General features: G+C 40.0%; 9 protein-coding genes across 12 annotated transcripts; 5 read left to right on the top strand and 4 right to left on the bottom strand.

The window, feature by feature from the left end:
* Positions 1 to 5,254: 5,254 nt before the first annotated feature.
* On the top strand, positions 5,255 to 7,164 carry LOC145708795 (intestinal-type alkaline phosphatase-like). Its single transcript, XM_081786493.1, has 8 exons — positions 5,255 to 5,478; positions 5,593 to 5,755; positions 5,802 to 5,984; positions 6,028 to 6,214; positions 6,280 to 6,505; positions 6,557 to 6,625; positions 6,689 to 7,008; positions 7,053 to 7,164. The coding sequence occupies exons 1-8, from the start codon at positions 5,275 to 5,277 to the stop codon at positions 7,162 to 7,164; spliced, it is 1,464 nt and encodes a 487-aa protein (XP_081642619.1). The 5' UTR covers positions 5,255 to 5,274.
* Positions 7,165 to 7,350: 186 nt separating this feature from the next.
* Positions 7,351 to 8,208, top strand: LOC145708706 (uncharacterized). The gene is made up of 3 exons (XM_081786401.1): positions 7,351 to 7,535; positions 7,613 to 7,862; positions 7,964 to 8,208. Exons 1-3 carry the CDS (start codon positions 7,415 to 7,417, stop codon positions 8,088 to 8,090), a joined length of 498 nt encoding a protein of 165 aa, XP_081642527.1. The 5' UTR covers positions 7,351 to 7,414; the 3' UTR covers positions 8,091 to 8,208.
* Positions 8,209 to 8,295: 87 nt separating this feature from the next.
* On the top strand, positions 8,296 to 9,253 carry LOC145708285 (uncharacterized). Its single transcript, XM_081785940.1, has 6 exons — positions 8,296 to 8,512; positions 8,595 to 8,665; positions 8,710 to 8,877; positions 8,925 to 9,003; positions 9,048 to 9,134; positions 9,179 to 9,253. Exons 1-6 carry the CDS (start codon positions 8,342 to 8,344, stop codon positions 9,197 to 9,199), a joined length of 597 nt encoding a protein of 198 aa, XP_081642066.1. The 5' UTR covers positions 8,296 to 8,341; the 3' UTR covers positions 9,200 to 9,253.
* A 1,767-nt stretch (positions 9,254 to 11,020) lies between these two features.
* LOC145707694 (uncharacterized) lies at positions 11,021 to 11,682 on the top strand. Its single transcript, XM_081785255.1, has 2 exons — positions 11,021 to 11,231; positions 11,273 to 11,682. The coding sequence occupies exons 1-2, from the start codon at positions 11,088 to 11,090 to the stop codon at positions 11,444 to 11,446; spliced, it is 318 nt and encodes a 105-aa protein (XP_081641381.1). The 5' UTR covers positions 11,021 to 11,087; the 3' UTR covers positions 11,447 to 11,682.
* LOC145707693 (uncharacterized) lies at positions 11,392 to 12,106 on the bottom strand. Its single transcript, XM_081785253.1, has 3 exons — positions 11,873 to 12,106; positions 11,735 to 11,830; positions 11,392 to 11,673 (listed from the first exon to the last, which is right to left on the bottom strand). Exons 1-3 carry the CDS (start codon positions 12,060 to 12,062, stop codon positions 11,573 to 11,575), a joined length of 387 nt encoding a protein of 128 aa, XP_081641379.1. The 5' UTR covers positions 12,063 to 12,106; the 3' UTR covers positions 11,392 to 11,572.
* A 214-nt stretch (positions 12,107 to 12,320) lies between these two features.
* LOC145708623 (uncharacterized) lies at positions 12,321 to 14,260 on the bottom strand. The gene is made up of 6 exons (XM_081786315.1): positions 14,168 to 14,260; positions 13,981 to 14,119; positions 13,509 to 13,613; positions 13,156 to 13,327; positions 12,609 to 13,094; positions 12,321 to 12,546 (listed from the first exon to the last, which is right to left on the bottom strand). The coding sequence occupies exons 1-5, from the start codon at positions 14,201 to 14,203 to the stop codon at positions 12,857 to 12,859; spliced, it is 690 nt and encodes a 229-aa protein (XP_081642441.1). The 5' UTR covers positions 14,204 to 14,260; the 3' UTR covers positions 12,321 to 12,546; positions 12,609 to 12,856.
* Positions 12,346 to 12,788, bottom strand: LOC145708793 (protein ABHD14A-like). Its single transcript, XM_081786492.1, has 2 exons — positions 12,609 to 12,788; positions 12,346 to 12,546 (listed from the first exon to the last, which is right to left on the bottom strand). The coding sequence occupies exons 1-2, from the start codon at positions 12,786 to 12,788 to the stop codon at positions 12,346 to 12,348; spliced, it is 381 nt and encodes a 126-aa protein (XP_081642618.1).
* A 254-nt stretch (positions 14,261 to 14,514) lies between the features above and the next one.
* On the bottom strand, positions 14,515 to 24,462 carry LOC145707315 (uncharacterized). 4 transcript variants are annotated; one of them, XM_081784831.1, is made up of 13 exons: positions 24,204 to 24,462; positions 20,518 to 20,554; positions 19,563 to 19,622; positions 18,478 to 18,665; positions 17,421 to 17,513; positions 16,237 to 16,330; positions 15,883 to 15,998; positions 15,553 to 15,750; positions 15,409 to 15,481; positions 15,171 to 15,339; positions 14,897 to 15,056; positions 14,793 to 14,858; positions 14,515 to 14,741 (listed from the first exon to the last, which is right to left on the bottom strand). In XM_081784831.1, exons 3-13 carry the CDS (start codon positions 19,615 to 19,617, stop codon positions 14,676 to 14,678), a joined length of 1,278 nt encoding a protein of 425 aa, XP_081640957.1. In that variant the 5' UTR covers positions 19,618 to 19,622; positions 20,518 to 20,554; positions 24,204 to 24,462; the 3' UTR covers positions 14,515 to 14,675. The 4 variants fall into 4 exon arrangements, with proteins under 4 accessions (XP_081640957.1, XP_081640955.1, XP_081640956.1 ...); XM_081784829.1 differs by lacking the exon at positions 24,204 to 24,462 and adding an exon at positions 23,014 to 23,073; XM_081784830.1 differs by lacking the exon at positions 24,204 to 24,462 and adding an exon at positions 21,189 to 21,388.
* A 509-nt stretch (positions 24,463 to 24,971) lies between these two features.
* LOC145708792 (uncharacterized) lies at positions 24,972 to 26,592 on the top strand. The gene is made up of 8 exons (XM_081786491.1): positions 24,972 to 25,072; positions 25,424 to 25,556; positions 25,617 to 25,727; positions 25,803 to 25,916; positions 25,966 to 26,079; positions 26,143 to 26,256; positions 26,317 to 26,421; positions 26,485 to 26,592. The coding sequence occupies exons 2-8, from the start codon at positions 25,449 to 25,451 to the stop codon at positions 26,590 to 26,592; spliced, it is 774 nt and encodes a 257-aa protein (XP_081642617.1). The 5' UTR covers positions 24,972 to 25,072; positions 25,424 to 25,448.
* Positions 26,593 to 26,602: the final 10 nt, after the last annotated feature.

Genomic DNA, 26,602 nt, shown 5'->3' with positions numbered 1-26,602 from the left:
GGAACCCCTTCCCTGGAGGTCGCAGCAATCTTCTTTGGAAATAAAAAGGCACGTAGATCGTGGCGAGTGCTAAGAATTGCGTTACACTTTCGCTGTAGAATTCGGAAGACGGCTCTTCCAAACACCAACATGTCGATCATAGAAAGCCCGAGAACGAGGCCTAATGACCCGCCGATATCCGCCACCAGCTCGTTGATCGTGTAATTTGGCCTTTCTTATTTTTTTTTGCCATTAAAATAATGATGGTGACCGGGAGTACCTTGATAAATCGTTCCAACAACCTCGGCCATTTTGAGCTGCGTGGAGATAAGATTCAGTTGATTTGAAGTTTTTCGTGTTACTTGAAGAAAATCGATCTTTTTGTCATCCATTTTTGAGTAGTGAATTTTCGGGCTTTCAAAAATGAATCTTTCGAAAACCTTTTTTTCAGTTTTTCGAAAGCCCAGGAATAGATTCTTGATGAATGGAGTCCTGGTAGCAGGCAGGTTCACAGGTGACTTCGGTTTGGTCGAACTGCTCCTTAGAAAGTAGATGTCAACAAGCTGGGCTTTTAAAAATGGCATCAAACCTTGACAAAAGAAACGCACGTCGCATGAAGATAAAAGTTACACTCGTCCACCGTCTTTTTAAATAAGCCTATTATTTTTTTCCCAAGAGTGTCGAAGCTTACAGAAAATTTCTTTTTCAACTTTTTGCCATCTTCCGCGTAGCTTGGATAGCACTGGCACATGCGCACGATTCTATCCAGCAATTTCCTAATTGCGATGGTTATGATTTAGAATCGACGCTTGCTAATTACCCGTAGAGACATCCTTGCGTGGTGTAACTGATATCTTCTATGCACTGAGTGTACGGTTTACCTAGAAGGACTGTTCTGACATTCTTGACGCTGACGACGGGAGTTAGGCCGGGAACGAGCGAGTATGAATGCTCCTCCTTGCTTTCAACGGCTGAGCGCGCTCAATATTCAAACAACTCAACACTGACGCACTAAAATAGTCTTTGCGAGCCGCGCATGAAATTCTCGTTCGAGTGCATATAATAAATTGTCAGCGCGTTTTTGTACCCTTTCCAGCCGAAGGTCGAGTCTGAGTGATTGTAACCCACCTATGAGGGAATATCTTTTTTTAGAAATGAAAAAATTCTCTTGCCGTCAAATCTAACTGTTTAATGATGCTCGGTCGGTCGTACTCCTTGTCTGTTTCTTGCCGGCGCCCGATATTCTGCATTCTTGAGAACTCAATTGAGAAGCAAAGAATATTTCCCGCTAACTTACGAGCGTGACAAAAGCGTTGCGGCCTGTCGATTGAGTGTCAGCCTCTTTCTTTCCAACTCGTGTGCTTTTTGAACGTCCAACTCGAGACACAGCCCCATCAACGTCCAGATACGCTTCCACAAGCCTGAGCAGTTGATGTTCTGAAGGCGGCATTCCAAAATGTAGTACTTCGTCGTCGTTGTTTGAAAAAACTCCGTCAGATCTTAATAAGTTTATTTCTTCAATAAAACTGAACAAAAAATAAGAAGCTTCAAACGCCCATCTCACTTAGATCTTTCACTTCAGACCAGCCCTTCTCGTTTGATTCTCGTAGAAGAATACTTTTTAATTGATCCCTGTTGATCACATCTGGATACATGCTCTTCAACACCCAAATGTCACGATTATGTCGCGGAATTTCATGGCCGTACAGGCGCTCTACCAGCTCGTTGGAGACGTTCGGAAAATGCTCAATTAGTTTCTTGCGAGAATGAGTTGAATCGGCGCAGATTACAATTTTGGGGAAATTCGACGCTGCTAGAAAGAACTCATTATGGCTCAGATTAATGATAAGTAAACACGTGAGTTCTCGACCTAAATGAAGTGTTGGTTATATCTGCTTGAGTTATTGTGCTTTCTCGCTGGAGAAAGAGAAATATATTGTTTTGAATGTTGTCTGGAAAGGGCAATAAAGAGGAAGATTTCAAAGACTTGACTATTTTTAAGTAACTATATCTTTGCACCCGTGCGTAACGTATACAAAAAACCAACCGCCCAGAAAATAAAATAGAAAATCTTGTACATTGTCCTTATCTTTCGACGCTCTTTCTTTTCGGTAAAGTTTTCTCGCTAGTTGGAGAAATCTTTTGATTGCTCTTTTGGGTGAAATAATCATTGAATATTTAGATACTTTTCACGCATCAGTTTGTAAATGTATTTATTAGTTCGTACAGTTGATTTACAGATGATTATTGATGATTTCTGAATGATGAAAAAGACAATTTGTGGCCGAATGCTCTAACATAAAAAAAGAAGAATAGAATAAGCCCAGTTTGAATTGTTCATGGAAGCCGATCGCTCAAGGGTTTATTTACAAGAAAGAAATGTTGAATCGTACAAAAGCGAAACCAGCTCTTCGTTTATACTTGATGACTTGACGGTTTCCTACTGCCGAGCTTCCCAGTTCTTGTCGATTGCTTTCTTCTCCGCTGTATTCGGCGATTTCCTGGGCTACAACTGTGAACGGAGTGCAGTCTGAATAAAATAATGAATTTCTGATTGAACATTTTGAATAAACGTTTATCCTGAAAGCTCAAGTCGACCCAAGTTTCTCCGTATTCATCCTTTCCATTCCCGAACGCCATTATCCATCCCGCTTCTTCGATGTTCCAACAATCAGCCCACAAAAACTTGAAACATAAAACCTGTACAAGGGAGTTTAAAATTACCTTTAGATTAATATGCTTCGCTCCAACAGCCAGGAAGTTTAATAATTTTCTAATTTGAGGCTCTCCAAAAGCGTCTCTGAATCCTTTGCCCCTGGTGAGGCTTCTGTCGGACCAGTAGAAGTGACCTGCTCCACCAATCGCTCCCAACTGACCAGCAATGCGATTTTGCTTGGAATTTTTCATAATTGACCCCTTCAAATCTTCTTTACCTGATCTTCTCTTTTGCGCTGTTCTCTTCGCTTCAATGTTTTCAGAAGAAAGTCGTAGGCATGCTTCAACCTCTGGAACCTTTCGTTTGCCTTTGGATCGTTTGGGTTTTTGTCTGGATGGAATTTCAAACTATTCCTTCGAAAAGCTTTTTTGATTTCTTCTTCTCCTGCATCTGAGTTTATCCCGAGAAGACTATAAGCATCTTTCTCAGCTTTACTACCCATTCTCGCTAAAATTATTACTTTAAACATGTAAATATCAACAGAACTCAGCAAGTTGATTAATAAATTGCATGTGACAGCATCTCTCTTGACTTATCTCAACTAAAAACAGACTGAAAAATGCTCCGATTCACCCCCACAAGGCTACGTGGATAGCATGGCTCCTCGATAGCGAGATGTTTGGCGTCGGAAGAGTCGTTTGAATAAGGAAATCGAGAATATCTCATGATGCACCTTATCAAATGCTTTCCAATTTGCAACTTTTGCCTTTTGTAAAAAAATACAATTCAGACGAGCTGTCAAAATTAAATCCAATTCGTTCATAACTGCGAGAACCAAGCGCTTTACTAGAGTTATGAGCAGTACCAAGTACCCATGAACGAGCTTGTGCCAGCAATTCGCCACACCAAGACTAGCAAACGCAGCAGAGAAAAAAGGACGGCCTCAATCAACTCCGGTAAGAACTTGTGCCCCCTAATCATATTTAAAATTGATCATTTCAGCTTACAATCGTCTGCGGAGCCACATTCCAAACATCCCTGCCGAAACAAAGCTGTCCAAGATCAAGACACTTCGCTACGCCGCAAGTTCTATCAAGTACCTAACAGACATGCTTCAAAACGAAGCTACGGAACCAGTAGAGTTGTCCCTTCCGACTATCTACCATTCTGGTATCAAAAAATAAAATGACTCCTTTTTCGTTCTCTTCCAAGCTGAAAAATTTCTATGCTAAAAGCACATCTTCTCGTCGATTTTGGGTAGTTCTTCGAAGGTGCCATAAGCGAATTCTCTTGATTCTATTTTGATTCTGTTAGAGAAGATGCTTATATTCTACCTTCGAAAAGACTCCCTTTTCGTTTTTCATCTCCTGGCTCTAAAATCTCAATGCTAAAAGCACATCATCTCGTCGATTTTGAGCAGTTCTTGAAGGGTTGCAATCAGCACATTCTGAGCGCTCTATGAGAGAATGTGCAGGATATCTACCCTAAAAGAAAACTCCCAGCAATTTCAAACTGGCGTACGAGATCTTTACTAAGGAGGTATTTATAGCCCGGAAAGAATTCTCCTGAATATGATTGAAATGTATAAAAACGCTAGGAAAGTATCACGAATATCACGCTGAATCTTGACCTATTCGAATTGTGGTTGAGTTGTCTGGTTGAAGTGCAATCATGAAGGATACAATTTTAATCTTTTATTAACATTTATTCTTTATATGAAATTCGCGTTTGAAGTTTTGAGCTCGCTTTCTTTCCAGTTGCTTGTATGTGCGGAGTTGTGTGATAAAATGAGTGGTGATTGCATCTATTGAACCCCGGTGCATACATTAAAGTATTAATTGTGTTTATTTGGAGCATATTTAGGGTCCCGTACTTGTCGTCCCAGGGGAAGGGAAGATCGATGCATTCGCGACAACTATCATTGTTTAGGTGAGAATACAGTCCCATTGTAGGCCAAATTATGGCTAGCAGAGGACCATACCGGACAGAACAGTTTTCATCTTTCAGAGAACTTTTGAAATAACATGAAGTCGAAAAGGAAAAGCCTCAAAGAATAACCAGAAATGTAGAGAAGAGCAAACGAGAGAGCTTTGAAAGAAAACGAAAAAAGGAAGGCAGTTCTAGCGCGTCAACTGGAATCACCTCTTATTCAGAAGAAAGAATCACTTTTGAAGGTAGCCATATTAGAATTGTTGCAAGTTCTATTAATTCAGAATATGTCGCCACTCCGCTTCCATTATTTCACTTTTTGTTTTGGCTCTTCATCATCGCCTCCTGCTGGTATATTTTCACCATTTCGTATTCAAAGTTGATAAGGCTCGTCCTCGGCGGTTCCTATATTTTCCTTCTCCTTTTCTTTGCAATGTCATACTTCCGTTAGTTCAATTGACAATAAACATCAAAAGCCTTACTGGAAACGTTATTTCTTTTTGGGGAAAATTGGCTTCCTTGATTGTCCTCTTTTGATTGCTTGTAATATAGAAGGAGCCAAAAGAATAAACCAAAACAATTTATTTGCGCTGATGGGCGAGAAGATCGAGAAGAGTCTCTTGTTTATATTTGCCTGTCTCCAATATAAAGTAACATTTTGTAATAGTCAAATTAGAACTATCGTTCATTTCAATTTTTTTTTCATTGAAATGATGAAAGTAGCAAAATTTTTTCTGCTTTTTTCCACGGTTTTTTGTAATGAAGGAAAACGAGGCGGAAGATGGAAGGCAGAAGAAGAGACTGTTTTATATTGGAAAGAGCTAGGCAAAAAACAGTTATTGAAAAACCTAGGAAGAATGCCAAATAATAAGAAGGCGAAGAATTTGATCGTTTTCATGGGAGATGGGATGGGTGTTCAGAAGAGGGATAAATTATTCAGTACTGTAAAACTATTTGCAGGGCATTTTCAAGACTGCTAAATGGAAGGTAAACGCTGGTATAATTAAATAATTTCATCCCCGATCAAGACTGTTACTGCTGGAAGAATTCTGAAGGGTCAAAAAAGAGGAGAAAATGGAGAGAGCTTCGTGACAGCAATGGAAAGTCTGGACTGGACCGGAATGGCTAAGACCTACTCAGTTGACGTTCAGACTCCAGATTCTGCTTCGACTGCAAATGCACTCTTTTCAGGTCACTTTTTCATATGTTCTCGATATTATAAAGCTCAGCTATCAAGGTTTCAAAACAACCTGGTCCACCGCTGGTGTTACTGCAAAAGTGGATTTCAGACAGAACTGTGAATCATTTCCAGAAGAAGAAAAAAGTTGGCAGAATGAAATCAACGAAGGAAAAAGTGATGAATCTGTAGCAGAGTCTATTTTAGTCAAAGCCAAGAAGCAGGGGAAGAAGACAGCCTTAGGTTCATTAATTCTCAGCTCAATAAATTGCCAATAAATTGTAAGTAACATCAACGCGGTTAACACATGCGACGCCGTCCGCTGTTTACGCTCATTACTCTGACCGGTGGCACGAGAAATCTGGTGATGATGATTTCTGTCCTTCTATCGCTCGTCAGCTCGTCTCTAACGCCCGATTCTTTGACATAATTTTTGGTGGAGGAATGAAAAACATCGGCCCCGAGCTAGACAGGCTTAGTTATTTGAAATAAAAAATATTGTTACTCTATAAAGTTATTGATGATAAGCCTAAGCCAGACTTTCTTCGCCCCACAAGGTGATTTCAACGAAAGAAGAACTGATGACGCTGAACAAAACGGAAAGCTACCTCGGAATTTTCGCAGATGGCCACTTGCCTTACAAAACAGACCGAGACCCTGAAAGCGATCCATCTTTGGTTGAAATGACAATTGCTGCGTTAAAAAACTTTGAGAGTCATGAAGACGGATATGTTATGATTGTTGAGGGCGGAAGGATTGATCATGTAAGATCTCGTCGACTCGTTTTCTTTTCAGTATAACAAGGTCAATTATAGGGACACCATGCCAATCAGGCTCACAAAGCGCTTGAAGAATTTGTTGAATTCGATGACACAATCGAAACTGTTTTGAAACATGTAAACTTAGGAAAGGCTTTTAGTACCTTCTTTAATTTTATTTTCATTGAGCAAAGTCTAACCCTACAAAAAGACGAGACTCTGGTAATCGTGACCGCCGACCATTCCCACTCTTTCACAATTACAGGTTATGGAGCTAGAAACTCATCAGTGTTCGGCGACGCGACAATTTCGATGAAGTACTCGGAAAAATACGACCCTCGGTATCCAGGTTCTTTCACAAAGATCCAATACGCCCAAAGCAAGGCAAAGGAGGAATTAAAGTACAATCAACCGCAAGAAGTTACCCACGACAAAGACTACTTATTTCCTGGAAGCGTTTCGAAAAGAGACGTTGATCACGGAGCAGACGACGTGCCAGTTTACGCCAGGCAAGAATTATATTTAAGGTGATTCAAGAAAACTGTCTTTTAAGCGGCCCGATGAGCCATCTACTCGTTGGAACTTATGAACAGAGCTACATTTTTACTGTAATGATGTTCTCCCTTTGCTTGGAAGAATTCGAATCAGCGCCGCACTGTCAATAAATCAAAATGACTTTCTATTCTAATAATTTGTCATAAACATGAGCAAGTGTAGCAGGTAATTTTCCCCAGGAAGCTCGGCATCCTAGAAAAGCAACGAAATCTTTCGCTTTTCATCGTCAAAATCGACAAAGGCGCGGTGAACAATGTCGCTTTTAGTTTACGTGGCCTAGGGGAATAATACGATCGTTACCCCTCAGTAAATCTTCATTTTTACAATTTCCAAAGCCGCATCAAATAATTTTTTTACAAAATGAAATTGGCTGCCTATTTTTCCGCGCTTTTTTCAATCTCGTTTGCACTAGAGAAATGCCCGGAAACCTGCGAATGCGATTGTGGGGCGTCATATTGGAGCAAGATCAAGGATTATGCCGGTAAGATGATTAATTTATAAAGCACCACAACAGGCACCCTTTTTTGAATAATGACGAATGCTAACGCATTTTTAAAGACTGTGATGCGATTCAAATGCTTTCCGTCACTGGATTGATGGAAAAGAAAACTGCCAAGGCCTTGAAGAGCGCTTGCAACGACGTGTTCTCCGTTGTCGAGCCTGTCGACAAGCTACTCAAAGCAATGCCCTTGGATGAAATCGCCCAAAACCCAGGTCAAATTTGCGCAGCAATCGGAGCCCAACTTGGACGCATTGAAAAAGAACGCACCGTCGACCTTTCTATTGTCAAAAAATTGGCGCCTCAATGGTAAGCTCAAACTGGAAAAATCTCCAAGGCTAGTTGATTTTTGCAGAAAAACGGTTGTCGTGAAACGAGCGTTTTCGGTATCAATTAACATTAATTACTAGCCGCTGTCTCGTTAAAAATCTTGCTTTGGCGCTGGACGGAAAGCCGGACATGGCTGGAATCATCGCTTGTGCTTCCGAGGTGAAAAACTCGATGTCGGACCTTCGAATTCCTCACTACGATCTGTAGAGATTCATTTCAAGCTTTTTTTCGCAATTTACTCTTTAGAAAAACATGTGCCTTAAAATCCGCGCTGACTGGAAATATTATTTTTAGATAGAATTTTCGCAATTGAATAAAATATAAAAAAGAACAAATTTCCTCTTTTTCTTTCTCTCGTCATATGACGCAGCAGGGCGCTCTTATCACTTGCAAGGGTTGACTAATCGACTCCAAGATCTCTGAATTGTAAAAGGGATCAAGAGAAAAAAAAGTAGAAGATGACTTCGATCGCGATGGACATTCATAACCGGGAGCTGCCGCCAGCGAAGTCGATGCCAAAGCCGGCCGACTGGGATTACAAGAACAAGGAAATGCAGATTTTGAAGAAGGATCTTCAGATTATTTGCGACGAGGAGCGCGAAGCTTCCAGAGAGAAGACTGCGAGACAAGTTTGTTTAAACTTCTTGATTTTCAATGAACCCTAAACTTGATATTTTGATTGTATTCATAAAAAAACATATAAAAAATTAGCAACTCGTCATTCGAGTGCTCGGAGCGTCCACAAAAATTGTCGACAAGTGGGATGAAATCGCTTACTTACGGTATTTTTGTCTGGTAGACAAAGTGGTCTTCTAACTTTCTCCAGGGACGTGACTATCGCTTCCAAAGACGTTGAAATTGAAGAAATGGAGAAACTGCTGCAGGAAATCAAGGACCGCGAAGCTCAACTCGAAAAGGACAAGAAAGAAAACCTCGCTGAAATCGCCAAGCTCGAGAGTGAACTCGCCAGTCTCAAAGCCAACAACGAGTCCAAGTACTTTTCTCCCCAATTTTATCGTTTTTTTGCAAAAAATCATTCAGACAAGCGAGCTACGTTCAGCTGAAAAAGGAGTTCTCTGACGTCAAGGCCTCCAACAAGCGTCTTACCAAAGCCTGCACTGTAAGTCGACTGTAACTTCTCACTCGCTACAGTTTCCTGTTCAGGCCGCCGCCGAAGGAAACCAAATTCTCAAAGCAACGCTGGAAAAGATCCACGGCACTCTCGACGAATCCATCGCTGAAAACAAGCTGGTAATTGAATCAACAACAGTACACTCCTTGAGACAATATTTTAGGCCGAAATCTCTGGTGAATAATAATCCATTGCTTTTTTTGTTAACTGTACTTTGAATAAACCTTCAATTTCTTAATGCTTGGGTATCCTTGGAATTGATCCAAGTTTAACCTCTTCTTATTGGAGGAAATTTAGTCCCCAAAATATAGAAAAACATTTTTGCAAAAAAATAATTCAAGGTTCAAAAACGGAAATAGAGAGTAGGACAGATTAAAGTCCAAAGAGAATCGAAAGATCGAGATGAGATTTCGTAAAAATTCTCGTTCTGAAAACAAAGCGGAAGATATCTCTCTTTTTGATGAAAAGGTAACTTGCCATAAAGTCGAATTTGCGGCTTATAAAAATTTTGGAAAGTGCACTTGGCGAAACTTTTTAAAACAACTTTAGTTGGAAGCCGAGAGCATGAAGGTTGCTTGCGAAGAAAAAGTGAAGAGAGAAGCAGAGGACGATGATAAATGCATGAGTTTCACTCAAAAATGCATTGCCTACTGTTTTGGCTTTGTTGATGTTCTGCTTCATACGATGTTGATTTTTGGTTGGAGTGCGCTTACTGCCTTGTATAAGAAAGAAAACTACTACAGGTACTTTTGCTTTTTCCGCTTATTCTGCAGTTTCATTCAAATTAGTTAGAGAATCACCTTCTCTACTGATTTTACTCTATATAAAGTGAGTCAGTTATATCGCTCAAAAAAGGAAAAAATGTCTGGAATAAGAATTTTTTAATCAACTTTTTTCCAAAGAGACGCGTGTGTTGCAGATGAAGACGTTTGTGCGTCACAAAATGCTAAGATTTCCCAAATCATGGTCTATTCTGCGTCATTTGCAGGAATCATCATCTTCGGCCTTGGAGTGATTCGAGATTATCTGGGCCCGGGTCTTTCGTTGATCGCTACTAAATTGACCCTCGCGCTTGGGTACCTTCTCATGTGGCAAGCAGTTCCGGGAGAAAGTGATAACTTGTTGTATGGCTGGGTTTTTCAGGAAATGTCTCTTCTTTTTTTCGCATTTTCACGTTTTCTGAAAAGATTTTGACGAATAAATTAGAGATATTGTCAAGTACGGGTCTGCAGTTACCCTGATGATCGGCATTTTACCGAATTCTCGCCTTTTCGAGTGGTCCTTGTTTCTCATAACTGTAAATACTCTTGGTGCAAATTTAAGCCAATTCATGGGACAAGTGTGGGAGCTCGTTTGCGACAACACAGATCTGACTTCGCGAGATCTTTCCCTCATCTGGGCATGCTTGATACTGTTTTCCATCGTTACTGGAGCACTGTTTCTTCCTTGGTACACAGTCACAACCGAAACAAGAGCTGGCCGGACATTTCTTTCTGTTTTCCGATCGGGCGACAGTTGGATCGAGAAAACAGACACTTCTCCTGTGCAAAACTTCAAAACAACGCTTGCTTGTCTGGCCTCGCCCGTTTACATCTCTTCCGTCTTGCTTTTCTCCGTTGGGAACTTCATCTCGCACATGAGTCTTTCCCTCATCAATGACTTCATCTACGATCGAAAAGAAGTGATTGAAGATTCTGGCAGCACATACGAAGATTACCTGAGCTATTTCAACATCACCAAGACTGTAATCAACACGGCTGCTTCGCCTGTTCTCGGATTCGCCATGCAGTACTTGCGCGACAAATACAACAAGGAAAAATACGATGAAAGACTGATCCAACTTGTCTGGCCGTATATTCTCTTTATGCTTTCGTTGGTACTCATGGCCGTTGGGGTTTTTCAATCATCTGTGGGAAGTCTTTGGCTGGTTTTTATTTCCCTATCTTTTGTCATGCGAATCGGGTACTTTTACGAACTATTCAGGGAAATGCTCTCAAACCAAGTCGAGTCTTTCTAATAATCTTTGTTTGAAAGCATTAACAAGTGTTGAAATATGCTTTCCCTATTCAACGATGGGAATAGCTTTTGCTGTAATAGAAATCGTCGGAGGATTAATTAACTTTGCCGAAGAGCCTATTATCGAGAGAAAACGGACTTCCGGAGAACTCGACTGGTTCAACTACACAATTGTTGCTGGAGCATGCGTTGCAATACTGGTAAGCAATACCTGAGTTATTTGAGGATAGCAGTGCTTTAGCCGACATTTTTACAACTGCCACTGACATTCAAGCGATCTACTAGCTGTCATAGAGCACTGGATGAGACGAGACAAGAGATGCTGAAGGCACAAAACAGTGCAGTCACTGCAGGAAAAGAAGAAAAGATCTTATCGGCGAAAGGAAATTTCGAGCACGACTCAAATTTAGAATAAGCGAATATGTTTATGAGATTTTGTTCAGTGAAATTGAATAAAGCTAAATTGAATAAACAAGATAAATAAATATATAATATATAAATTATAATATTATAAAACGATATCAAATTGTCGATACGGAAGCTATTGTTCCAAGTTTTCCTGTGTGAGTTCGTCCATAAACTCAGGGTTACTTTCTTCGTAAGCTGCCTTCGCCCGAAGGCTAGCTTCATAGTCTTCCTTGGCTATTTTTGGGTCGCTGTATCTTTTTTCATAAGATGGAATAAAAATTAATTCAACCCTTGCCTTCTTCGTGAAGCAATGTGATTTCTTCAAGACGCTTTGCGTTGTCGAGATGTTCATCCGTTAGCTGTTTGTATCGATGTCGAAATTTATTTCGTTCTGAATTATAAAGTGCTATTTTAATTTTGATTCTTTAGGTACCATCATTTTTTCGGGACTCTCGTTCGTCCACAGAGTAAACTTTCCTCGCCATCGCAGTCTTGATCCCACGTAGAGCTTCATCGGCTTTCTTCTGCTGGTCTTGGATCCTTGGATAGGGGTTATTGTTCTTCATTCTTATAATTGTTCGACGATGACGTCCTGTGAACGAATTTTGTTCCGTATCGGACATGGTAGAAATTATTTCAAGTTGAAATTTTCAACGTTCTCTCTGGACGAAAATTTGCTTTTGAACGTCAGAGTGATGAAATGATTTTTATTTTTCGATGAGCAGGTGCAGAAAAACCTGGGTTTATCGAGCAAAAAACAATGGGTGAAAAACAAAGTCAATCAAGTTCTTAGTTTTTGACCTTAAAAATAGACTTCTAAACAACTATTTCAATAATAATGGGCTTCTTGATGCTGTTTACAGAAAGTTTATTTGGTAAAAGGCTGAAGAGTAATGCTGATTTAGTTTAAAGTTCGATCTTTTTGGCAAAATTGATGATTTCGTCGTGGAAGTGGGTCGGGTCATCTAAGTAAACCAAGGAGACGCCGTCGTCGACTGTCCTCGTGTTGGGTACGCTCCTGGTGTGATTGGGAATCTTGCTTAGCGCCTTTTCGTAGTCGTTCTGTGCGTTCTTGTCGTCGGCGCCGTATGTGATGAAAGTTGGAGTCTAGAACACGTTTAGCATCATGCATTGCCACTTTCGGTCAAAACGAAGACTTTTGATCTTACCTGCAAATTTTGCATGTTGGCTTCGTTGGTATACTTGAGTGTTGTGACTGGAGACGGAATGACTAGCCCGGCGAGAGAAGACGGTGAGGAAGAGGCAAATGGAAGCGAGATCTTGACAGAGGTAGATGGCGAAACAAGAATTATCTTGGACAGCTGGAAAAGCTTTACGAATTCGTTCATGAACGGAGCAGACTCGCGGATGTCAAGTTGGTTTCCCTCACTTTATGCGTGTTCAGAATTGCGTACTTCTATCGCTCACGGAATAGCGGAAACACAGATAGCATGAAAACACGGTTCCTGAATCCATGTCCGGGAAGATCAATGCCCACGACTCTGTATCCCTCACGAGAGAGTCTATGAAAGGTGCCCAACCAAAGCCACAGGCCAGAACAACAGCCGGTTCCTCCTTGTGCTTCAGTATGCTTGTCATGCAACAGAACAAAGGCAAAGTCTTTGTTGTAATCGACCGATTTCGGAATCGACTCTCTGAAATCCCAGTTGATATACGAAAATAATTTCATGAAAATTCTTTGATTAAAAAACGCACCGGAAGAATGTCTTGTGGTTCAAGATGGTGGTGATATTTTCTCTGATTCGGACATTTTGCGTGTCTCCCATCAAGTCTGTAATTCGCTGAGGCTTTGCTTTGAGGAAGAAATTTCCGTCCAGGATATTTGGTATTGAAGGCATGATACTCATGTTGTCGATTTGAAGCGTGTCTTGAATAGAAACATGTCAGTATTCATGTTTTTTTTAATATTAGATTATTGAAGCTTCAAATTTGAATTCTGCCTAAATACGGTGCAAAATCTCTGCCCTATCAGCATAGAATATATTCTCAAAATCTTATATAACTTCTTATATAAAATCTTATATAACTTTTCCATCGATTTTTCCTACCTCCGGAGTTTTCGTAGATCAAGCATAGCATCAAAATGATCCCAACGGATAACACGATTTTGAAGAATGGCAGTGCTTTTCGCGGCAGATACATGAACACGTTCTCTATGGATGAAAATCAGATCGAAGAAGAAATATTCTTGAGCCGGGTTAATTTAGAGCTGCGGCAGATTTGGGCCCGCTGCTCCGGAAAACCGGCGCGGGACATTCGAGGACATCGAAAGATAAGTTTTACATGGTGAGCGTGTTAAGAAGATAACCGCCAAATCTGCCTAAGGATAGACCACAACATTTGGGTTCCATTTACTTTTTTGATTTCAGTTTCAAGAAAATACAAGTCAACCAAAAATTGTCACTGAAGAAAGTTTGAAAACAGCTAAATAAGATAATTATAAGCTAAATAATTGCTTTCCTAGGTAAAATTTTAAGCCCAAAATTTCCAGCTAAATTGACATAACAGCTCGTGTTGTACCTTTCAGAGATTCCTTGATTGAAGTTTGAGAATCTTCGTTGTCCGAATCTTGTTCTTCGTCACTGATTCTCTTCGACTTCTTTTTAGCGCCGTGCCGAATCAAGTGGTAGCCATCTTTTTTGATTCTCTCTTTTGGGCTCTAGAATTTGGCGAATTTTGAATTTGAGGATGATCAATTTGCGCTTACCTGCTTTCGGACAAGTTGTATATATTGGGACGACATCTCCGAGGGTGATCCACTCTAGCTCTCTTAAATGTCCGGCTGAGTCGAAGACACGGGCTTGCCACATTTCTGGAAAGTCACCTTAGCGCTGGGAGAGGGATGAACGCCCCGGGGCGAACTTCAGTTACTTACGGGCCTTTACTACTCAATCTCAGATCAAAGGGATCATCATTCGACTCGTGTTTAATTCGCACATTTAGAAGCTCATCTGCATTAATGATTTTTGGTCTAATTTTTATATAGGCGCCCGTTTTTTCTATCAATTTAATTTTTGAAACCATCCCGCCTTTCTCATAATAGAAAAGACAAAATTACAGTACACTGAACTTTTATTAGATTTACAGATTTGTGTACATCATAGAGGGTCGGCCCTTGGCGGGCTAGGGATTATTCGCACAGATTATTGAAGAGTACAGGCATTTTTACTGATCGGCGACATTTCTATTACATTTGTTTTGGGAAAAGTTGTTGGTTACTCGGTTTCTACTTCTGGCTGCATTTCTTGAATCACCATGTCAGGCGGGCTCGAGGGGAATTCCTGAAGTAAGCTGCTATTTTCCAGTTCAATAGTGATGATTCTTTTGCTTACCAGATCGACTGTGTCCATCGAGGGAAATTTGTGCCCCAAGGATTCCTTCTTCTGCTTCATCAGCGCCTGATCAAGTTAAGCTTTGACATGGAGGATGAGTCTACCTTGTACTCTGATATCCTCATTTTCTTGCCATTGTGGATGCAAGTGCGCTTCGGCCTGGGCTTGTATTTGTAGTCTGGGTACTTTTGCATGTGCGCTTTGGATAGTCTCGCTTGTTCCTCGTAATATGGTTGCTTTTGTTCAGGGGACATTTGTTTCCATCTTAAATTCTTGTTACCTCGGGGCTTAAAATTAACCACGAGTCAAGGAAAGTTTATGGAAAACGAAATCTGTACTACAAACCACATTTTTCGTCATTTGTATTACTCGACGTACCTGGAGCCTAGAATTTTTGAAATATTTGAATTGTGCATGTCTGGATTTTGCGTTAAAATCTTTCGCCTTTCATCCTTCGCCCAGACCATAAACGCGTTCATTGGTCGTTTTATGTGTTCAGATGCGTTTTTTCGCGGTTCGCGGTAAATTTTTGTCTCGTACGGCGATTCTAAGTTTAATTTATTTGGAGGAAATAGATTTATATAAAATATGTTAAATTAAAAAATGGAACACTTACGGCCGTGTGTTTTTGTGGGAGGACTGGGAGAATTTCGTCTGTTCTCGGGATCAGATTTTCCGATCTGGGAGGACTAAAAGAATCTATTGACGCCTTGAGGTGAGGATAGAAGTCAGGAGATTAAGTAAAGAGTAAGGAGCTTACGAATAGGACCAAGTTTTGCTGCGCAAGTTCGATCGGGGATTGTGCCTGGGACGGAAGAGAAGCTGTTTTCGCAGCGCTGAAGTGACAACTAGGACGACTTGTGATTGGAATCTTCGTTGGACTCATGCTTGGCTGGGACGGACTGAACGAGCGAGCCATCTGATACAGAGGCTGTTTTAGCTGCGACAGAAGATTTGCCTGAATAAAATTGATGATAGAAGAGCAGCTTCGAGGGTGGAAAAAGCAGTCTTGCATTGATTTTGAGCGCTGTGATTGGTCATTTTAGCGCCACCTGGTGATCATGATTCTCCTTTAGCAAACGGACATTACCTGGTGATTGAGCGCTTGTTGGTTGGAGAGTAGATTTAGCTGGCTTACTTCTTGCAGCGGCGAGGTCTGGTTTAGCTGCTGCTGCATGTGATCGCTAGCGTGCAACAGCTGATTTCCTGAAAGCATTTGATTATAAAACGACACAATGGGCGACATTGTTTGATAGATCGAGAATAAAACTATTGAAGCCAGGTCTAAAATGCGCCCATAAAAAGCAACATAAATCGCCCGCAGGTATTCTCCCCTTTTTTCCATTCAAAAGATCAAAGAAAACTGGAGACATTGACAGTGCAGATAACACTCACGCCCAACACAATAAAAAACGCAGACGGTTTGAAATCAAGGAGGACTCACCTATCAGCGCGCGGAGCAGGAAGGGACTCTGCCCGATTGGCGTCGTGGGAAACTTCATCGACTGTTGCTGCATTACGGCGCCTTTTTGAAGCAGCTAGAAAGTAAGGTTTAGTATTCAAAAGAAAGTGAGTGTTGATCCTAAAGATCGTTGCCGTTAATTGATCTAAGTCAAGAAGACTAAAATTATAAAAATTGGATCGTTCGGAATCAGATTTTGACTACAATTTCGAAAACTAGGCCGATCACCCGCTGCGAACTTGCATCGAGTTGCGCCCTCTTTCGGTCACTCATTGCTACATAATCAGTTCAGAAGAGCAAAACTTATGTTTGTTGAATTAAATGAAGCAAAAACTCCAACAGAGTCAATTGTGCTTTTACCGTGTATGCAAATTGAAAGTCATTGAAACAGAACGAATACTTGAAAAATCTTCTGTATAATAAAACTTCTATAACTAAGAGATCTGATTTCTATTTATTATTTTCATTTCTATCTCAGGTTAAAGAAAGGTCAATCGCGAATTAAATTTTGAATACAAGCATTCTTTGAGCGAAAGGAAAATAATTTGGGCAAGATAATGGCGCTCGATTCTGTTGAAAGATGGGTTGAAAAGCGGCTTGTCGGACATTTGGGATTGTTAATTAAAGTATAATCCGTAAAGCGTCGGAGGGGATGAATTATGCAGCGCCTGCTGGACAAACCACAATCGACATTGAGAGTGGCACTTTTGAAATTGTCACAAAGGAGAAATTGTCAATAAAACCGCAGTTATCAGTCAAGCAAGAAAGACGCCACCTTCCTCCAGCGCTGACAAGAAGAATTCAATTATTCCTTACGCGCGCTCTTTATTGTAATCGAAAAGGAAAACACTCTTCAGACGGAAAAATAAACACTTGTCGTAGAATACAGACGTTTGATAGAAAGACATCTTTTAGTCGAACAAAGGGTTGAAAACTCTTTCTATTCGCAAAAATAGTTTTCATCCTCATTGAGTCTTTTATACATTTAGATACAGATAATTCAATTAACGCCGTATTCCTTTGAAAAACGCGAAAATAAAGGGCATTCGCGCGACGAAAGCATTCTCAAGGCAAACGTTTTGTCAAATGAGAAAACAAAGCGTGCTCGGAAAGCATGGCAAGTGACTGTAACTGTGACATTAAATTGTCATCTGGTGTTTACTTACGGCCACTTGCGTCCTCAGTATGTCTAGCTCGGAGGCCTGCTCCTGTAGCTGCTTCTCCATCGCGGAAATGTCGGACTGGCTCCTCTCGGCATTCTAAAACAATCAATCAATACTTAGCATTAAGTAAGATATAGAAAAAATAAATCAGAAACAAAACGCTTTTTTTTGTTTTTAAATTGCACCGCCGTGGCGCCGAGGAGAGAATAAAACATTTTTCTAAAACTTGTCAAAATCATTTTGTTCGGCCGGGCGGAGAGGATCAAAGCGCACCGCCGCGTTGTGCAGAATTTCACAAAACATTTGGCTAGAATACACAATTCCAAAATATTCCCACAAAGAATGAGCTCAAGGGCCAACTGCTCTTGGAGATTTCAAGCTCTGCGTTTTCGCCAAAATTAAGCTTCATCCTGGTTGAGGTTAGGGTAAGGGTTAGGGTAAGGGCTCGGTAGCCTGTGTAGAAGACCTGAGTCAGGTTTTCAAGAGCCTAAATTAAAGCCGCGAAGCGGCTTCGCCAGTGAGTAATTATAATTTGAAATGATTATATTTATTGCGAAGCCGCTTCGCGACTTCTTATTTAAAAAAGCCGCTACGCGGCTTTTCATTTAGGTTCTTTAGAACCTGACTCAGATTTTTGACACAGGTAAGGGGTAGGCAAAAAATAGCTGAAACGAAACTATTTTGAATGAAGAAAAAGAGGCGCCAGGTGGAATCGAAAGTTGATTTTCTAATTTTCAAGTGTATAACAAGCAGCTATTCAGAGGTGTTCCTATTTTCCGAAGTTCCTCCCAAAAAATCAATCTCAAGTGGCACTACTTGTTACTTTTTCGCGGCTGAATGGGAATGTCGAGAGGATAATTCCAGCCCTAATATGCCCATTTTGCATCGACGCTAAAATTTTAATTTCAACTCAAAACTCGACCCATTGAGTTTTATTTTCGCCCTGATAAAAGTTGAGGCAGGAACACCTGCAAATCAAATATTCAAAAGCATCGAGCTGGATTATTCAAATAATTAGAAAAATTAAAGCAAGCGCTCATTGGAGTGTTAGACGACCTACCAGCTGTTTGTTGAGTTCCTGTTGGTTGACAAGCGCTGGATAGAGCTTGCTGAAGGGAAACTGTGCATGTGATTGTGGGAGCGAGCTGAGGCTCGTGTTGATTTCATCGCTCTCCTCGCTGCCGGTTCGACGCTCGGATGACTCTGGGGAAGATCCCTTTTCCTCTTTGGTTGGTTCCTCCAGTTCTCCTGAAAGAATAAAGTGAAAAATTGGGAAAAAGTTTATCAGCTGGAATTATCTTTCAGTCTACTCCACAGCGTAGTCTACACTAGTCACTATATTGGTCGATAAATTGAGAGACAATAATTCAGTTTCAGACTCTCAGTAAGAAAGGGCGTGAGTAGATTCTCCGCCGTTTAGGCAGAGTCAATGCAAAAGAATTGAAGAAATCACAAAAATACAAATACGTTCAACATTTTCGTATGCGCGGTACTTTGTCCCGCCGGATAGTGCGCCCAGGCGAAACATTGCAGAAAGAATCTTGGATTATGTATTTATTCAGCTCTAGAATCTCGAGCAGCGAGCACACCTTCCAGCCACTTTTATGAGCTTGAAGCACTTGTTCATCCGCTCTCAGTTTTCATAAGCTACTAATTTTCCGATTTCGTAAAAATTGAAAATAATTAAAAAAATTGTCAAGTCATTATTTCGCAGAAACAAGCTAAAAATCGTGCGACTCGTAACAAGAAGCTGAAAAACAAAACTGTTGACAATCGTCGAAAGGTGGCGTTTTTGGAGTTTATCAATCCGAAACCTTACGCTCGCATCCGACACTATCAATAACGCATAACGCCAAAAAACAAAACACTTGTCTCCTTTAGCCAAAAATCAAAATATCACTTTTCGTCTAAGGAGGCTTCTCTCAAGACAGAGGACAGGGCGAATCGCAATTATCTGCGGCGAAAATAATGTCAGTAGAAGAAAGATGAAATACTTGTGACATCTACTTAAGGGTACGGCTGGCGATTTAAATAGCAGTAAAACAGATTCGCCTCTCTGTCTACGAAAAAAATGACTTTGGGGCTTTTCTTTGCTGCGAAAAAAAAAAGACAGAACAAGAGGTTTTTATGGACAGTTTGACTTACCACTGGAAGAAGTCGAGTTCGAGTTGTGTTCTTGACTTTTGTTGTTGTTGACCATTGTTACTGAAAAGCTGAGTTTAATGATTCTCGAATTTTGGTGAATTTCGTTGACTATCGAAATCGCGTTTTTTCTTAGGGGCCAGTGGCGGAGTAAAAATAAGTATAGAAGAATACATAATGGAACGCCCCCCGCCGCGATTTCAAAGATGCTTTAGTCTGATCGGTTTTGTCCAAAAAGACTGATTTTCATAACTGCACTCAAGGTCAGCCAGCATCAGACCTTTGTTCCGCCAAGAAAAGACCACTGTTTCAATATGAAAAAAGAGCTCTAGAAATTCGAATCATTTTGGGTTTCCTAAAAGGCCTTCTCTCAAAACGGACTACTGTAATTACTGTCATTGGTGGAATGTCGGTGGGTGGCTGAATTGATCTCTAACAGTGAGGAGAGATAAATGGGATTTGTCTTTTTTTGCTGAAGTGTCAATCCCGAAGTAATGGCTTAACTACGTTGTATCACACTTTAAGTTAACAATTGTCACCACGAACAATGTTCTGCTCCTTCTGATGAGAATCACCTTGTCATAAATTGGATTTGCCCCGCGACGAGTGCCACTATCGCAGAAACAATTCAACTTGATAAAGGCTACCTAGTGTTAGGGTTCGCATTAGGGTTATGGGCTGTTTTAAAAAGGGGTATCGGTTTATGGGTGTAACAAGCAGTTGAAAATCAGTCCAAGACCTACTCTGTTTCGATAACTGTAAAAAAGTTTAATTAGAAGTCTCTTGAAATGTAATTAAAAAGAGTTTGGTCTCTGGACAATGCAGAATGAAGCATCCGTTCTGTGCACGAATTCCAATATTTATATACAGATTTAGTATAGTAGCATAGTCTGTCTTACATAAAGTTCATGGAACTTTAAAATATACAGTTTTTAGAGTAGACAATAGTAATAATTACCTTGGTCGTTAATTAGAAGTTGCGTCGCTGCCAGGGCCTAAAAAGTAATAGTAAGCGCTATTTTCGGTAATTTAAATTGCAAAGTACAAAAATCTTTTCTTGAAAATATGTTCTTCAGTAGTAAGTAGTTTCCTTTAGGAAGAGACAAAGGTAGGAACCGCGCTGATCAATTTTTATACTTTCTAATTTGCCGTTTGAAGTCACCTCTCCTGTTTTTGAAAACCTGTTATTTCAAAGCGCCTGTAAAAGAAGAGAGGATAGTTTATACAGTCAGAGACAAAAATAATTTGCCGCTTGTTTGGCCTTTTGTATCAGGCTGTAACAGTCGATTTATTTGTGTGAATTGTGCTATCTCATTCTCAAGTGCCCTCGGGCGCGTGTCCCTTTCGCCTCTTTTGCATTAGAATTCGAAAGGAACTCTGAACTTTCCAGCTAAAATACTGCTAAATAAGGGTCAACAAATTTAGCTCTATCCCGACATATGTTGATTTTTAAGGGGTTAGTGGTCAAACTTACCTCAAACTTCCTTAAAATCTTCTTAAAAATGTCATGAAGTAAAATTAATTTTTCAAAATCAAGAAGATATTTTCAAATAAATATCTAATTAAATTAGAGATCAGGAATTTAGAACGGCGTTGTAGAAAATGAATCAAAATGTTACTTTTTTTTACCTCTTGATACTTTCTTTATTCGCCGCTTCTACATAAATGTTCTCTGATTTGAGAGTACTGAGATGATTTAAAATTAAAACTGAAAATGTTTTTCTGCAAGGGCCGGATATTGTACCCTGCTGGCGCTTTGTTTCGACGCCACTTTTATTGCAAGTAGAAAAATGGAAATGCACAAATATTTACTTTTTTTAATTCTTTCGGGCGCAGATGCGTCGTGACAATGCCACACAATTGTAGAAATGAAAATTTACTCTTCTTGCGCAAGGAGACCTGAAAACACGCCTGGGGGGGGGGAATTTTAACTTGATCTGGAAGGAGAATTGCTCCTTTAACATCGTGAGAATCGAGAAGCCGCTTGCGGCTTCGAGTAAGAGAAAAGTAAGGGTCAGTACTGAAAATGTCACGAATGTCACAAAAGTCACGAATGTCACGATTTTGCTGAAAATGTCACGAAAAAGAAACATGTTTTCGTGACATTCGTGACATTCGTTACATTCGTGACATTCGTGACTTTTTCAGCACTGTCGAAAGTAAGCCGCTCGGAGCGCGGCTTTTTCGGCCTTATTTTGCTCGAAGCCGCGAAAAGAGTCTCAATTCTTGCCCCAGGAAGGGTCTATTAAATCCCGGCAACAGAGGGCGAGCTAATTAGTTGTAACCGGTTTAGCGTTAATTTATACACATAAGCGCATTCAAATTCTCCGGGCGAGTTATTCTTTTAAATTACTTGTCAATTATGATTTCTCATGCGAAGCTAACCCAAACGTGGCAAAAGATGCAGCAGCATAAAGCCTCGTGGAAACGTCCTGCAGCCACCGAGGGGAGGCTGAGTTATTTCTCCTGCCAGTAGTCAGTGCTTCGATTTTCTGCAGATCCTGCAGCAGTGTCTGACGAAGGCCTGGAAATGAGCATCTCTTGGCGGACCCTTTGCGGAAAAAAGTTCTCTTGAGTGAATATCCAGTCGATATTCCATACTTACAGAATTCCGATTTCATCCAAATGGAATCTTCATCCGAGCAAAAAAAAAGGACTTGCCCTGTTCTGGCAATGGCCGCGAAGTTTGAGGCCTTTCTTTTTCTTCGTTAGTTCGTAAAAATATCTTCTCTTGCAAAAATTCTATCTTCAAAGAGCGAGATCAAATCGTATTTTTCTATTGACAATTCACAAATCAGTTTCTTTCCACTTATAAGTTCTTATTTTCTAATTTTCCTCTTTCAAAACTACATTTCTTTCTTGTCTAATACTATATGAATAAAGAATCTATATGTTCAATTATGAGTGACTGGTAGAAGTTGAGCCCCGTTCTTGACGCTGCTTAGTTTCTCTTCTCTTCGTTAAAAAAATGCAATGGGTAAAAATTTCTGGCGGGTATAGTTCTTTTGTCTTAATTGCCGAGTTCTGTGGAGCAACTCCACTTGGTGTCTCTTTTCTTGAAGCACTGATGATGCAGCTTTCCTACTTTTCTCTTAGGCAGATATTTCTAGTCGCAAGATAATCAATAATGCTTTCCGAACGTAACTAAGAAAAAAAAAAGCAAAGGAGTCTTTGCCCTCATAAAGATGCGCTTACAAAACTTGACGTACGCTATAGACTACAGTCTTTCTCAGCTGTCAGATGTCATATTCCTAGAAACATCGGACCGAAATATGAATTACGGGGAGACCCTTAAGTTCGTCCGAATCAAAGAGACGGTTTCATAAAGAGACATGAACGCTTTTTTGAGTGCTTGAGTTTTGAAAAAAACCTCTCAGCTGTGGAAAAATGATAGATAAGTTGAAACTTTCCAAAATGCATTAAAATAAATGATTGAAATAAGAACAATTCTTACCATTATCAAAGCCGCTTGCTTCCAGAACCGCAAAGTTAGTTACAAAAACAGCCACTACTATAGACTTTCGTATCAGTAAGATGAGAATGTCGCTATCTGTATCTCTGTAAGGATGATCTAGGAGGATGGTTACAACTTGGCTATCCTTTTTTTCGCGAGATTCATATTTTTTGGCGAGTGGCGCGCGCCACCACCCGAAGTAGCTTTAGCGCCACCAGCACCGCCACAATCGCGCTTTGTGAATTGTAATTGGTCTATTCTGATTTCAGCGCTAGAATCAAGAATTTCTGCATCGAACATTTGTACCTGCATTTTTATCGAGCCCGCTCCCAAACATCCATCAAAAAACGGCGACAGTTGATAAGCTCTCATCAAAAAAGACAAGACCATAAATTCGCTTCAACTAAAGTTCTTAATCTAAAACTCAAGAAATATTTTTCTTTTGTAAGAGTTTCGACAAAAGCCGCGCAGCGGCTTTTTTGTAAAAAGAGCCGTGAAGCGGCTTCTTCAAAAAAATTATTTGTATCTACTATTAAATAAGTTCTCGTTATTATATTCATCCATATTTTTTGAATTGGTAATTAATTGGAGCCATCTGTTCAATGAGACTTGGGGATGTAATCCTTTTACTCAACTTTTTCTTGGTCGAGTGAAAGTTGAAAATTTCAGAATTCATTAAAATAGCTCCTTCCCACCGCGGCGCAATCAATCAAAATGAGATCGAGAGTGACAATGAGAAGACCGGCAGCACAAGAAGCATTCCACAATGCCCGGACATAATCATCCGCTTCTGATGAGAACTCAATTCGAATTCTTTCTCTCGAATTCTTTCTCTATCAAAATCTACCTACGTATCGCTTGAAAATCTTGTTTTTTTTCTCTATGAAAAAAAATCATACTTCCTCTCTTATAAAATCGGTCCCCATTTTAACGGGCAAATGGTTCTGAGATGACCCCATTTTAACGGAATTGAATTTTTTCAAAGGGGTCCTCTATTTAACGGATTTTCAGAAATGTTGGTACGCTAAGCCTGGGGCTAGAAAATCCGTTAAATAGAGGACCCTTTTGAGTGAATCCAAATCCATTAAAATGGAGGCCTCTCAGAATTATTTGCACGTTAAAATGGGAACCACATAATTCACAATGAAAACGACTCAGAAATGCTAAAAAAAACTCTAGTTTTTCAATACCTGGCGCGAGTTCTAGCAGTGACAGTGATTTTCCAGCGTTTTCTCTGTTTTAAGTTTTCGCAATTTCCATGGCTAAGTTGCCTGTTGTCTGTACTGAGGCTTAATTTTTAAAAAGGTTTGTACATTGTCACTGAAAATATATAATTCAGCGCAGGGTCGGTCTCTTTTCTTTGTCACGCTGCACTAGAATAGGTACTTACTTTTGTCCACTTATTAGAAACCTGTTTGGTTATTGCCAACTCCTTATTTACAGTAATTAATTCTCTCTCTCGAAGAAAATTGATTTGAAAATCAACCTGAAATTTATAGGGGGTCGCATCTTAACGGGCGAATTCCTCAAAGATATTTCCATTTTAACGGGTTTATGATTTCTCAAGAAGATCGCTTTTCCAACGGATTTTTCTATAAAATTTTAAAGTATATTTATCAAATCTGGTGGTCTAAATTTTAGACTCTAAAATCCGTTATTTTGGTGACCTGAGGAATAATAAATCCGTTAAAATGGCGCCGTTTTAAAGGAAATTACCCGTTAGGATGTGTAATTTTTATTAAAAAATATGTTATTATCTTATTAATTATTAATAATTATTATTCAAATTATCAATATTAATAAATTTTTAATTAATTGATGTTATCTCTTATAACTTATCATACTCATATTGTTAATTTTCATCAAAAGTTAATAATAACCATTTTTTTGATTTTTTTTCTTCATAATTGTTGACTCCGAGACTCCGAGACTTGGAGCGGCGCGCGCCGCAACTGCATTCGGTTCTCTAGAACTTTTGTTTCTTGTTTTCAAAAAGTCAGAATGCGCTCATTCCACCGCAGCCACGCTGAAGGAAACACCGATTTCTCACCTTGGAAACGTAAGTTGAAGAGATAAAAACGTAAATATGGATAATCCTTTTTTCGTGATTAGGTACTGCCTCGGTTGATTACTCATTGTGAGTCATTTAATTAAATTAAGCTTTAAACAACAAGTAAAATTTTCAAAAATTTCTTCGAAACTTTGTCTCAGGATAGTCAGGGCTGTCAGTAATGTCGAAGTACAGTCAGGACTGGTAACTAACGTGATTTATTCGGGAAAATACCGAAAAAGTGGCAATTCGGAAGCAAAGTGAAAAAAAACGTAGATTTTTGGCAAAAAAAGCCCGATTGCCAGCCCATGAGTTAACAGCCCTAACCGTGGATCATTTTTAAAGAGTCCTTGATTTCAGAACGCATCCTGAACCGTAGTTAATTATGGAAAATCTTTCACCGGAAAAAATGGAAACTTCTGCCGACCCGTTCATGATCTTCTCCACCGAAAATATCGAAAACGACAACGTCGAAGTGCCTGCTCCTACCCAGGTAACGGTGGTTTTTTGACGTCATCGAAAAGAAGTTGGAGATACAAGCTGGTTTTTATAGGAAACGACTGTGACTGACCAGCTTTCATTGAAAAAAATGGACACCTCTGTCGATCCGTTCATCATTTTCTCCGCTGAAAACGTCAAAACCGAGAAAGTTTCATCTTCTCAGGTAAGGGTGGGTTTTTGAGAGGGTCAACGAAGAGTTTGAACTTCAAACTTTGACGATACTGACTGGTTTTTAAAGGAAACGACTGTGACTGAACAGCTTCCATCGAAAAAAATGGACACCTCTGTCGACCCGTTCATCATTTTTTCCGCCGAAAACGTTGATAAAGAGAAAGTGCCTGCTTCTCCTCAGGTAACCATGGGTTTCTAAAGAATTTGGAGATACAAATTGGTTTTTATAGGAAACGATTGTGACTGACCAGCTTTCATCCAAAAACATCGAAACTTCTGTCGATCCGTTCATGATTTTCTCCGCCGAAAATGTTGAAAACAACAAACTTCCTGCATCTCCTCAGGTAAGGATGGGTTTTTGAGGGGGTCAACGAAGAGAATTTGAGAATAATAATTGCTTCTTATAGGAAAAGACTGTTACTGAACAGCTTCCAGCGAAAAAAATGGAAACCTCTGTCGATCCATTCATCATTGTCGACCCCGAGAACGTCGAAAATGACAAGGTGTCTGCTTCTCCTCAGGTAGCGATGGGTTTTTGAAGTCAAGGAAGGGAGTCTGAAGATACTAACTTGTTTTTATAGGAAAAGACTGTTTCTGACCAGGTTCCACCGAAAAAAATGGAAACCTCTGTCGATCCGTGCATCATTTTTGACGCTGAAAAAGACACAGTTCCCGCTTCTTCTGAGGTAAGGACGATCTTTGAAGTCAACGAAGAGAATTTAGGAATTATAAATGTTAATTTTTTGAAGGAATCGACTCTGACTGAGTCGATCGTCTCTTCGTCCGATCTTGAATCTGATTCAGACGTTGAATTCGTGAATGAGGAATGGGAAGATAGTTTTATCGGTAAGACTTGACGAAAGCACA

Source organism: Oikopleura dioica, chromosome XSR (genome assembly GCF_907165135.1).
Source record: "Oikopleura dioica chromosome XSR, OKI2018_I68_1.0, whole genome shotgun sequence".
Taxonomy (NCBI): Eukaryota; Metazoa; Chordata; class Appendicularia; order Copelata; family Oikopleuridae; genus Oikopleura; species Oikopleura dioica.
Note: the sequence above shows the minus strand (reverse complement) of the source record. Positions and strands in the feature narration are given on the sequence as shown.

Excerpts from the sequence above, each read along its gene's own strand:
- LOC145708623 (XM_081786315.1), bottom strand. The coding sequence starts at position 14,203 with ATGTCGTCCCAATATATACAACTTGTCCGAAAGCAG. Across the intron at positions 13,614-13,980 it reads AATCAAGGAATCTCTGAAAG|AGAACGTGTTCATGTATCTG; the intron begins GTACAACACGAG and ends TTTCATCCATAG. Across the intron at positions 13,328-13,508 it reads GATCTACGAAAACTCCGGAG|ACACGCTTCAAATCGACAAC; the intron begins GTAGGAAAAATC and ends TTTCTATTCAAG.
- LOC145707693 (XM_081785253.1), bottom strand. The coding sequence starts at position 12,062 with ATGTCCGATACGGAACAAAATTCGTTCACAGGACGTCATCGTCGAACA. Across the intron at positions 11,831-11,872 it reads AGAGTCCCGAAAAAATGATG|AACGAAATAAATTTCGACAT; the intron begins GTACCTAAAGAA and ends TTTATAATTCAG. Across the intron at positions 11,674-11,734 it reads CACATTGCTTCACGAAGAAG|CCAAGGAAGACTATGAAGCT; the intron begins GCAAGGGTTGAA and ends ACCCAAAAATAG.
- LOC145708285 (XM_081785940.1), top strand. The coding sequence starts at position 8,342 with ATGACTTCGATCGCGATGGACATTCATAACCGGGAGCTGCCGCCAGCG. Across the intron at positions 8,666-8,709 it reads GATGAAATCGCTTACTTACG|GGACGTGACTATCGCTTCCA; the intron begins GTATTTTTGTCT and ends AACTTTCTCCAG. Across the intron at positions 8,878-8,924 it reads AAAGCCAACAACGAGTCCAA|ACAAGCGAGCTACGTTCAGC; the intron begins GTACTTTTCTCC and ends AAAATCATTCAG.
- LOC145708792 (XM_081786491.1), top strand. The coding sequence starts at position 25,449 with ATGGAAAATCTTTCACCGGAAAAAATGGAAACTTCTGCCGACCCGTTC. Across the intron at positions 26,080-26,142 it reads AACTTCCTGCATCTCCTCAG|GAAAAGACTGTTACTGAACA; the intron begins GTAAGGATGGGT and ends TGCTTCTTATAG. Across the intron at positions 26,422-26,484 it reads CAGTTCCCGCTTCTTCTGAG|GAATCGACTCTGACTGAGTC; the intron begins GTAAGGACGATC and ends AATTTTTTGAAG.
- LOC145707315 (XM_081784829.1), bottom strand. Across the intron at positions 18,666-19,562 it reads GAACTCGACTTCTTCCAGTG|GAGAACTGGAGGAACCAACC; the intron begins GTAAGTCAAACT and ends TTATTCTTTCAG. Across the intron at positions 15,999-16,236 it reads CCTGCTCCGCGCGCTGATAG|GAAATCAGCTGTTGCACGCT; the intron begins GTGAGTCCTCCT and ends AAATGCTTTCAG.
- LOC145708706 (XM_081786401.1), top strand. The coding sequence starts at position 7,415 with ATGAAATTGGCTGCCTATTTTTCCGCGCTTTTTTCAATCTCGTTTGCA. Across the intron at positions 7,536-7,612 it reads CAAGATCAAGGATTATGCCG|ACTGTGATGCGATTCAAATG; the intron begins GTAAGATGATTA and ends GCATTTTTAAAG. Across the intron at positions 7,863-7,963 it reads AAAAAATTGGCGCCTCAATG|CCGCTGTCTCGTTAAAAATC; the intron begins GTAAGCTCAAAC and ends ATTAATTACTAG.
- LOC145708795 (XM_081786493.1), top strand. The coding sequence starts at position 5,275 with ATGATGAAAGTAGCAAAATTTTTTCTGCTTTTTTCCACGGTTTTTTGT. Across the intron at positions 5,985-6,027 it reads GGGGAAGAAGACAGCCTTAG|TAACATCAACGCGGTTAACA; the intron begins GTTCATTAATTC and ends ATAAATTGTAAG. Across the intron at positions 6,626-6,688 it reads TCGATGACACAATCGAAACT|CAAAGTCTAACCCTACAAAA; the intron begins GTTTTGAAACAT and ends ATTTTCATTGAG.
- LOC145707694 (XM_081785255.1), top strand. The coding sequence starts at position 11,088 with ATGGGAATAGCTTTTGCTGTAATAGAAATCGTCGGAGGATTAATTAAC. Across the intron at positions 11,232-11,272 it reads GAGCATGCGTTGCAATACTG|CCGACATTTTTACAACTGCC; the intron begins GTAAGCAATACC and ends GCAGTGCTTTAG.
- LOC145708793 (XM_081786492.1), bottom strand. The coding sequence starts at position 12,788 with ATGAACGAATTCGTAAAGCTTTTCCAGCTGTCCAAGATAATTCTTGTT. Across the intron at positions 12,547-12,608 it reads CCAACATGCAAAATTTGCAG|ACTCCAACTTTCATCACATA; the intron begins GTAAGATCAAAA and ends AACGTGTTCTAG.